The sequence below is a fragment of the Plasmodium relictum genome (genome assembly GCF_900005765.1).
Source record: "Plasmodium relictum strain SGS1 genome assembly, contig: PRELSG_00_v1_214, whole genome shotgun sequence".
Classification (NCBI taxonomy): Eukaryota; Apicomplexa; class Aconoidasida; order Haemosporida; family Plasmodiidae; genus Plasmodium; species Plasmodium relictum.
Genome location: NW_021628404.1, coordinates 7,314 through 18,646, shown reverse-complemented (window position 1 = coordinate 18,646; position 11,333 = coordinate 7,314). Strand labels below are relative to the sequence as shown.

At 20.5% G+C, this 11,333-nt stretch overlaps 2 protein-coding genes across 2 annotated transcripts; one reads left to right on the top strand and one right to left on the bottom strand.

The window, feature by feature from the left end:
- Positions 1–3,826, top strand: PRELSG_0019600 (reticulocyte binding protein, putative; the record flags this gene model as incomplete). Its single annotated transcript, XM_028678111.1, has 1 exon — positions 1–3,826. A coding segment is annotated over one exon (3,826 nt), but the record flags the coding sequence as incomplete, so codon positions are not given.
- Positions 3,827–6,553: 2,727 nt separating this feature from the next.
- Positions 6,554–9,445, bottom strand: PRELSG_0019500 (fam-j protein; the record flags this gene model as incomplete). The annotated part of the gene is made up of 6 exons (XM_028678000.1): positions 6,554–8,222; positions 8,399–8,524; positions 8,606–8,770; positions 8,853–9,017; positions 9,108–9,233; positions 9,318–9,445. The coding sequence occupies 6 exons, from the start codon at positions 9,443–9,445 to the stop codon at positions 6,554–6,556; spliced, it is 2,379 nt and encodes a 792-aa protein (XP_028531057.1).
- Positions 9,446–11,333: the final 1,888 nt, after the last annotated feature.

Here is an 11,333-nt window from a genome sequence, read left to right as displayed (position 1 = left end):
AGTGAATTCATTAAGGGAAACAGTATCTAAAGATATAAAAGAAGATGAAATTAATAGGATCCAAATGGAAGTCAAAAAAAAATTAAATGAAATTATAAAAGAAAAGAATAAAATAGATAATGCATCAGAAGCTCTTAAAAATATGGGAAAATTTTTAATGTTGACAAAATTTAGTATAGTAATGGATGAAATACAAAGTAATGTAAAAAAGGTAAGGGAAGAAGAAAAAAATGCAGAGAAAAAATTCATAGAATCAGAAAATATTCAAAAAAATATATTGGATGATCTTAAAAAAGTAGGGGAATTACAAAATTTACTTATACATAACTTAGATGAGGATTCAATAAATGGAAGCATAGAGAAAATTATATTAATTAAAGATCGCACTGAATCCAATTCAGAAAATATAAACATGCTTTTAACAGAAGTTGAAAAGCATAAGGAAACTTCTTCCTTATATCTTAATAATACCATAAGAGGAAGAGAAAAAATAGAATATTTAAAAAAGCATGATAATGATGAAACACAAAATATAACTGAAGCAGTAATGCAAAATATAAATAATTATGTTCATGAATCTGAAAATTGTTCAAAAAATGCAGAAAGACACGCACAGGAAACTAGTAAAAATTATACATTATCTTTAGAATACACAAAGGAGATGAATGATCTCTTAAAAGATTCTTTAATTTTAGCAGAAAAAATGAAAGTTGAAATGAAAAAAAATTATGTTACAGATATGCTAATAGAAATCCAGGATAGTTATTACGATAATAAATATATATTAGAAAGATTAAAAGAAAGATTAATTAAAATAAATCAAGAAGATATTAATATGAAATGTGAATATGAAGCAAATAATGAAAAGTCTATAGATGCATTTACTAAAATACAAATTACAAGAATAACTGCAAGTGACGCTATACGAGATATAGAGAAAATAAAAAGTATAACACTAGATATTATAAATGTTGCTGAAAATGAAATAGAATCATTTTATACTGTGTCTCAAAGATATAATGAAGACCCATTAGATGAATTAAAAATAGAGAAAGATAACTTTAAAAAAATTTTAGAAATTCTAAATAAAATTGAACAAGAAAAAAAAAAAATAAGTACTGAATTATTTAAAATCAAGGAAATGGAGAGAAAAATTAGTAATATAGAAGATGAAATGAAAATGTATAAAAAATATTATGAAGAAGGAATCTTGGAAGAGATAAAAAAAATAGCTGATCAAGAGGAAAAAAATATAAAATTATTAAAAAAATCGATAAATTTAACTATTGGCACTTCAGTTTCCTTTTTTGAAGATTCTTGGTTGAGAGAAGAACATATCATGCAAATATTTAAAAATTTTGAAAGAAAAATGAATGAAATATATGATGCATTTGATGAGTCATACAAAGATATAGAAAAAGCGGTATCAAGTATTTCTGTATCATTTGGCACTTATAATGATGTGAGAGAGAAAAATGAGAAGGCTAAAATAGAAAAAGAAAAACTTAAGGAACTAAATCAGGAAATGAAACAATTGTTGATTAATATTAATGATGCTAAAAAAAATGAGACATTAAGATTAATTTTGCATATGAAATATAAGTTAGATGAAGTTAATAAAAAGGCGGAGAAGGAGTATTTAGAATTGAATGAACACACAAAAGACATTAAAAGAAATGTTCAAAATATGATATATTCAAAAAGAATAAATACTGCATTAATTGAATTAGATAATGCAAAAAATAAAAATAATGAATTTAAAAAAAGAAAAATAGCACACTCTTCATATAAGGATAAATCATATTTCATTTACAATGAAATGCTTAAAGCAACAGAATTTATAAATATGAATATAGATGCAATATCGAGTTTGAAAGATTATAAAAATATACAAGACACAGAAGATATTGTTTTAAGTATACAAGGTGATTCATTTAATATTGAAAGTAAAGAAAAAGAAAATGAAAAGCATATTATCAATATGAAAAATGTTTATGAAAAAATAAAAACAAGAGAAGAATTAAAGAAAAAAATTAAAGGCATGAAAGATGATATTGATAAACTTTTATGCAGTTCACGAGCTTCCCTTGAGAAATATAAGAAGATAAAAGGAATAAATATTGATATTAAGGACTATAATGAAATTTTAAAAAATTCTAAAGAGTATCATATGTATTTTAAAGAAATGACTAATTCTTATATAGAAAAATATAATAAAATGGAGATGGAATTAAAAACAAATGAAATGACAACAGAACTTAATAAATATAAGGATTTTTTAAATGATTTAACCGAGTTTATTGAAAGATTATATATAGAGAAGTTTACTTTGAGTGTAATAGGGAAATTAGAAGATTATATTAATATTATTCAAATTAAAGTAGTCGAAAAAAACAATAACATTTTAGAAAACAATGTTTCTTTCTATGAATTATTAGAACTAAGGAAGAAATGTAAATTATACTTTCTTTCTTTAGTTATCACAGCTATTAATACTGAAATATCAAAAGATACAAAAATGATTGAAAAAAAAAAAAATTATATTATTGAATATACAAAGTATGTTATAAATAGTTATGACTCTATAAATAATGATATTAATAAAACTAATGAATTATTTTCTATTAATATCATAAGTAGTTATAAGTCGGACAATATTCAAAATTCAAATAAATTTGCGGAGGAATTTAAAATAGAAGAGCAAATATATATGGAAATAATAGATGATATACAAAACAAACTTTTAAGAGTAGAGGAAAAAAAAAATTCGATTTCTGTTGATAAAAATTTACAAGAATTACAATATCTTTATAAGGAATTTAAACGAAAAAAAAAATATTTTAAAAATATTTACAAAAAAATAAATGAAATAAAGTTGAAAGAAATGGAGAACACTTCTAAAAAATATATTGATATAGCAGAATCATATGAAAATATTATAGAAAATGAAAAAAAGAGAATACTAGGTAAGAAAAATTACTTAGAAAAAATTGAACATGCCATAAGAGAAAATCAAGAATTACTTTGTATTGAATATATAGACACAAAAGAAAAAATGCAAAAGATTAAAGAAGTTTATGAATATATTATAAATATAGTTACAGAAGTAGATGAATTAGAAAATCACAATAATAGTGAAAATGATAAATTCGAGAATTACAACAAACAAATTTCATACTTGATACGAAGAGCAAGCTTTTTACTGAAGGATACAGAATTGTACCAGAATGAGAAAGATCATGATCTATCAGAAGAGGAAAATATGGAAATATTAAATGAAGTAAATAAATATATAAAAAGAACTAAAAGCAATATAAAAAAATTTAAAATGATTTTTGAAAATATAAGAAATAGTATAGATCAAAATAAAGAATTCGTGCATGAATGCAGTGATACGATACTGTCCATTTATAATATTGTAAATAGTGTGAATAATATAATAGAAAATTATGAAAAAGAATTAATTGAAAAAAGAGATTATGATCAAATAAAAATTTATCCAAATGAAATTATTAAAACAATATATGAAAATAAATTAATAAATAATAATAATGGCAATAATTCTCAACACAATGAGACGTATATAGAACTATCCAAACTAGATGATGAAAACGAAAAAAGTAAATTTGATAACTCGCAGACTAAATTAACAATAGGAATATTAATAGGGCTGATCATGTGTTACAGTGTAGTTATTTCAATTTTATATAAATATAGGCAAACTATCAACACAAATAAAAAATGTGATGAACATAAAAATTCTGATAATTCATATAATTTTTATAAAAAGGAAGAGTTTAATGATTTATCTTCTGTTAAATGTTGAAGTCATTAGAAAGAAAAAAATTAAAATATATTTTAAATTTATACATTTTAAATATATATATATATATTCTAAAACTTTTTTTTATATTACACATTTTAATTTCTTTTTATAAGATATATTTTGTTCTTTATTATTTTTTTTTTTTATTTGTTATTTCATTTACTCATGTTTCTGATTTCCTTTTCTTTCCTTTTATTTTATCTTTTTTTTTTTTATAATTCTATTTTTGTTAATTTATTTAAAATTTTTTAAAAAGGGTTATATGTCAATATTTGTTTTATTAATTGGCTGCTTAATGGTTTTCCTAGAGTATGAAACAAACAAATTAATAAAGAGCATGTATAACTAAGTATACATTTATATATATATATATATAATGTTTTCTTATGACGCATAATATTTAACTTGGATATTAAATTTTACTGCATCTTTTAATAGACATGTTAAAATGTTATAAAAGAGTTTTTATTTACATAGAATCAGTTTATTCTTTTAATTAAAAACATACATACAATTCATAATAATTAACAAAAGTCAAAACTCTAATATATTCAATGTTATTTCAAAAATATACATTGAATATAATATAAACATTAGAGATTTTGTTTCTTTAAGTTTTTCATATCTCATAAATGAATTCTCTTTTTAATTAGAACGAACTCCAACCGGCAATCAAAAAAAAAAAATAATTTTAATTTTTTTTTTTTAACTAGCGTCAGTGCATGACTAACTTGTATATATCTGGTTAATAAAATTAGTTATTAACCTTTTGTAGTACACTAAGCTAGTTTACTACTTGTGTATGTACAAGTTAGCCATGCACTGATGCTAGTTAATAATAAAAAAAAAAATAAAGTTATTTTTTTTTGTTTGTTTATTTTTATTTATATACATCTTTGTAATTAAAAAAAAAAATAATAAATATATTTTTTTTTTTTTTGTTATGTTATGTTTTAATTTTTGTGTTTTAAAAAATTAAAAGAAGAAATGTTAACTTGTTAAAACTTAAGAGATAAAAGAAATGTTTATGTATTATTCAATGTATATTTTGAAATAACATTGAATATAATAAAATTTTGACTTTATTAATTATTATAGTTTATCTGTATGTTTTTAATTAAAAGAACAAGTGATTCTTTGTAAATAAAAACTCATTTATATTAATTAGAAACTAATATATATAAACGTATATTTAGTTATACAATGCTCTTTATTAATTTGTTTATTTAATACTCTAGCAAAGTCATTAAATGACCAAATAATAAACCAGTGGTGGAGAATTGGTCAATGAATAAATCCATTGCCATTAATTAATATGCATTTTAAATATTTAAAATTTAAATAATTATGTCTCCTTTAGGAAAATTTTGCATGCTAAAAATTTTTAGCTATTAGAACCTTGGCTAGCTTAGTGTGTCTAATTATATTTTTTTTTAAAACACATCTCGGTTATAATTATCTTATGTCTTTTTTTTTTATTTTTATTTTTTTTTATTTAATTTATATATATATATATATTTTTTGAACTTTTATAGATTTTAAAAATTTTAGTGATTTAATTAATTTTGTATTATAAATAAAGTCTATAATACAAAATTATAAAGGAGTCCTAAAATTTGCTCTTTATTAACTTGAATATTCATTACTTTTATTCAAGTCTTTGAATATCCAATTAATAAATCACACATTTATAAAAGTAAACATATCTGTTAAGCAATACTAAATTATTTAACTCAAATTAAATATTTTACATTATAAAATGCCCTTATATATATAATAAAATAAGTATATATATATATAAATGTATATTTAATCGTACATTCTCTTTATTAATTTGTTTATTCAACACCCTAGGAAAGTCTTTGAGCAGGTGATTTATTAATTGATTATTCAATAACTTTAATAAAAGTAATGAATATCCAAGTTAATAAAAAGCAAACTTCGTGAACTCCTTTATAATTTTGTATTAAAGTTTCTGTATAATACAAAATTAATAAAAATACTTTTAAAATAAAATCTATATTAAGTTGAATTTAATTAATGCAATATGCATACCATTCTTTTTTCATTGGTTCATTTATCATTTAAAAAAAGCCTCTCTCAAATAAAAAAAAAATAAAAATAAGAAAAAATAAAAATGATATTAATATAATTATAAACGAGATGTGTATTAAAAAAAAAAAATTTTATTAGACACACTAGGTTTGTCACAGTGTAGTACTTTATTATTTGCATGCAATGAGCTCCTAGGTAAGACAAAATAAAATTTGATCTTACTAATTGGTTAGTACTATTCAATTAATTATGCACATATATAAATAATTTTTGTCAAGAAAAACTTAAAATAGCATACAAATTAATGGCAGTGTACTTATTGACCAACAGGCAATTAATAAATCAATGATATAAACATTATACTTTTTATACATTAATTTTTTTTGTATTTTGATTAAAAATTAACAATATTTCAATTCCAAAACTTCACACACAAAAAAAAATAAATTAAAATTTTTTTTTTAAATTACAAAGATATATGAAAGTAAAATAAATAAAAAAAAATATAGCAATGTAAATATTTTATTTTTTTTTTTCTTTAACTGGTGTCAAGGAATGTCTGACTTGTAAGCTAACTTTATTATAAAGGGACAAAACATCTTTTACTAACCAAGCAGGCAATTGATAAATCACACATAGAAAAATTATTTTTGTTTATGAATTCACTAAAAATCATTTTTTTTTAGATGTGTATTTTTTTTGTATTTTTTTTTCAGTAAATTTTGGAAGCCTTTGGTTGGCATAATATAGTGCAAGCAAAATATTTTCCGTACTAGCCTCTTTTTTTTGATTAAAATCAGTTTTATCTTCATTTTTATACGTTATTTTACAAATGAAACGTAAAATTGATATAATTCCATTTATTTTATTTATTAAAGAATTTGATACTTGAATACGTTTTATATCATCTTTTGTAGTAACAAATAGATGTAAATTTCTTATATTATGCTTAATTTTTTCCATTTTCCATTTTTCTTTTTTTATTTGAGAAAGTAAATTTGATTGGTGTTTCTTTTTTAAAATTTCTTTTGTTTCATATGAAATATCCTTCCTTTTTTTTAATGAATTCATACTTAATAATAATTTACGTGTATTCATAATAATGGTTAACTGCTTCTTAATAAATAAACCTCCGATTAATTTGATGAGGGTTTCATGAACAGAGAATAAATTATCTATAATACTTTCGTTATTTATTAAATCATCGAAGAGTATGCTTTCCTTATTTTTGTCAGTTAAATTTAAATTAAAAATCTTAGATGCTTCGTTATAGTAGCGTGTAGCATCCTTTTCTTCCTCTAATAAAAAATTATAAATTGCTTTTAAAGAATTTTTTTTATAAGGTTTATTCATGTAAAGTTCTAGTTTTTTTTTATTTTTTTCGTTTTCTTTTTTAAGAAAATAGAAAATAGTTTGTATTATTAGACTATGGTCTTTATATGATAAATTCAATGTTTTCAAAATATTATCAAGTTTAGCCAAATTGTTCCTAATAGATGCAGTTATCGGTGTATGAAGATTATATATAACCTTTTGAGTCATACAAAAATAATTACGATCTCTTAATATAAATCCATTTTTAATTGATTTTTCTACACATTCTATTAATTTATCCATATATTTCAATAATTCAAAATTACGTTTAAAGACTTCTGACGATTGAATAAATGAAAAAGAAAATAATTTATTGTACATGAAATTATTCGCAATAGTTGATTTAAAACGATATAAATCCCGTAAAAATTTATGTTCATTGGCTAAATCCTCAAAAGTTTCTAAAATTTGCTTTATTTTTTCATGCATTTCTTTTTTATTAAATATATGGTTCGTTTTATGTTTAAATAACAAAATAATATGATTAATAGTTTTTACTAATTTTTCTCCTTCTATATTTTTATTATAGTAATTTTTTATTGCTCCTAAGTCAGAACGATTAATTTTTTTTATTTCCTCAGCTATAATGTCTCTTAATAGCAAAATGTTTATGTTCATTTTTTTTTCTAAATTATGATATGTACTTTTATTGTCATCGTCTAATATGTCTCTTAATTTTTGTAAACTTGAAACTACATAATCTGGCAAACAATTAATTTGCATTTTAAAAATACTTGAGATGGAACAAACAAAATCTTCACCAATTTTATTATAAGTATAATTTCGATTATAAGCATAATTTTTTTTTTGATTAATACTTATATCTTTTTCAATATTCTGATCATCTAAATTATCAACATCTTCGTAATTTCTCTTTTTTCCTTTTCTTTTGTATGACTTTTCTGATATTTTTTCAATTTCATCTACTGAGCTCATATCTTCATTATCATTAATAGTTGTGACAGGTCTAGAAAAAAAAATACACATACATGCATATGATGTTATGCTCATTAATTTGTTTGTGCTGGAGGATTCTTCCTTAATATAAAGTAATAAAATTGTCTAAAAGTAAGGAACATTATATATAGAATATTTATTTAAAATAAGATACTATATGCATGAAATAATCAAGAGAATATGTACTTTTCTATAGGAAGATTAAAAAGAGTGGTTTCTAATTCAATATATTTTTCATGTTCTTCATTTTCTAGAAACATTAAATTGCTGGTAGTGGGGAGTATATTTTCATAATTAATAGGTGAACAATCACTAAAAAAAAAGAATTTACATATATATATAAAATATTAAATAAAAATGAAACATTTTCCATGTAAAGATATATTAATATACTCTTCTAAGAGTAAGCTAAGGAATCCTCCTTCCAAATAATTGGGAGTAGCTGATGAATAATTGAGAATAGGCTGTGGATTATATGAATCCTTGGATTCTATAATTTTTGTTTCATTCAAACTTATGCTAGAGGAATTCGTTTCAATATGAATGGCTGAGTTTTTACTAAAAATAAATCATATTACATATGCATATAGCCTTTGGTTAAAGTGAAAAATTTAGCTAAAATATATAAAAAAATATATACTTTTCAAAAGATGGATAGAGAGGATCTATTGGTGAATCCATTAAAGGACTATCTGTTTCACCTAAAACATTTTTTATATTAGATGACTTACCTTTCTCTAAATTTATTGTTTCAAATAAATCCATATTAAAAAAGTTATCTTCATTACCAGAATCTGAATTTTTTCTAAAATAAACAAAAAATATATATACAAGCATAAAACACAGAATTAATATAAAAAATAATATATGTGAAAATATTCCAAAGATAATATACTCTTCTATGGGGAAATGAATAAATGTGTTTTCTAAATCAAGAATTTCATCTTGTTCTATATCTACTGCATCAATCAAATTTCTCGTATTAGGAGAGTTTTCTCTTGCATAAATATTTGAAGATATTCTATGAATAAAAAATTTACGTGTATATGTAATATTTAATTAAAATATCTGCTTTTTCAAATGAAGATATCAAACAATTATATACTTTTCTGAAAATAAATCTTGGCTCCTCCCTTGTAGTTCATGTGAAATACAAACATTAATTAATATAAAATATTGCAAGGAATAAAAAAAAAGAATTAATATATAAAATTTTCTATTTGAATTTATCATAATTATTTTTTGCATAAATTAAAAAAAATATAAAGAAAATTTATTATTGATATAGTAAATTTCAATTACGATTCCAATAAAATACGTGTTATGTTTTAACTTAATTTTTTAATAAAAATACATAATTTTTCATTGTATATCCATAAAATTGAAAAAGCATTAGTATAGTGTGTTTTGTACATTAAATTATCATAATTTTATAAATGATTAGACTTTTATTCAAAAAATATCAAAATATTATATTTTTATATTAAAAACTAAGTATAAATATTTGTATATATCAAGTTAAATTTAAGTTATATAATTGCATTTTTCAATTAAATACTTTGATTCTCATGCATAAAAACATGTTCAAACATTTGAATAAAAATAAATTGCTGATTTTTGTCAATTAATACACTTATGTTCATGTGAAAAATTATAATGAGTTTAATAAATCATATTGTTAAAATAAAAAACACTTATTTAGATAATATTTAAAGTTTTCTTTTGTTTTTTCTTTATTATATTAAAACTTATATACAAGTAAAATACATACTTTTTTCCTTTTCTTATAGATACCAATATATAATCTTAAAAAATTATTCACTTTATATTTTTCGGAAGATATGCTAACATATTCTTACTAATTTTAACTTTCTAAATGTTACCAAAATCATAAATTTTATTTTATCTAAATAAAAAGAAAAATTATTAAAATAAAGAATTCTTTTCAAGAAATTTATATAAATAATATAAATTATTTACATTGCAATAACATAATTTAAAAATTGGCGACTTATTTATTCAAAAAATGCATGTATTAATAATTTGTTTATAACGCAAAATGTAGTTTAAAAATATACAGCGCTTGTTGGCCAAAAGCATGCAAAAAGTATTTATTAATAAAGAAATGTCATTATTTAAAAATAAATAAGTTATTATTTAAAAATTTTATCCACTGATTTATTAATTGACTACTTAATGACTTTGATATGATGTTTAATTAACTAATTAATAAAGAGCATAAAAAGCGATCTCTATTAATTTTAATTTTTCTAAAAATATATTTATGCTACAAGTAAAATTTATACATATAATTTACATGAATGAACATTTAATGTTTTAGAGCATTCACTTTAATAAAAATTTATCTTTATTTTTATTAAAAATTTAAATTTATGTTAGAACTATTTATTATATGTAAAATAAGTTTTTAAATAAAATAGCCAAATTATATTAGAGTTATTAGCATTCTTTTAAAAAGCATATAAAAATAAAGTTCCTTTGGGTTTCTTTCGAATTTCAAATTTAGTTCTTCGTGATTTCAAAAATTAATTAGATTGGCAAAATTTAATTGCCCAGAGAAAATTTTTTTTTTTTTTAAATTTAATTAAATTAAATATAATTAACAAAAACAACTTACAACAAAAAAAAAATTCTTTTTTTTTTTGTGTAAATACTATATAAAAAAAAATATTATTGTTTTATTTTTTTTTATTGTATATATGATTTATTAATTGCTCGTTAATAACTTTACTACAGAAGAACTAACATATTATAAATAGCATGCAGAGATAACTCTATTTATTTTAATTATTGTAAAAATATATTAATGTTATTGATACATAAAAGCTATACATATAGTTTACATGGCTGAGAAAGTATTGCTATGGATACAATTATTTACTTTAGTATATATATACACCTTTATTTTTAAAAAAAATTTAAATCCTCATCAAAATCATCGAGTATGTAAAATAATTAATTAAAATAAACAAATAAATTAAATTATAGTCATTAACAGTCTTTTAGAAAAACAAGTAAAAATTATATATTAATAAAAATAAAATCCTTTTCATTTTTCTGAAAATTTCGAATTTGATCTTTTATCGTTTAAAAATTAGTT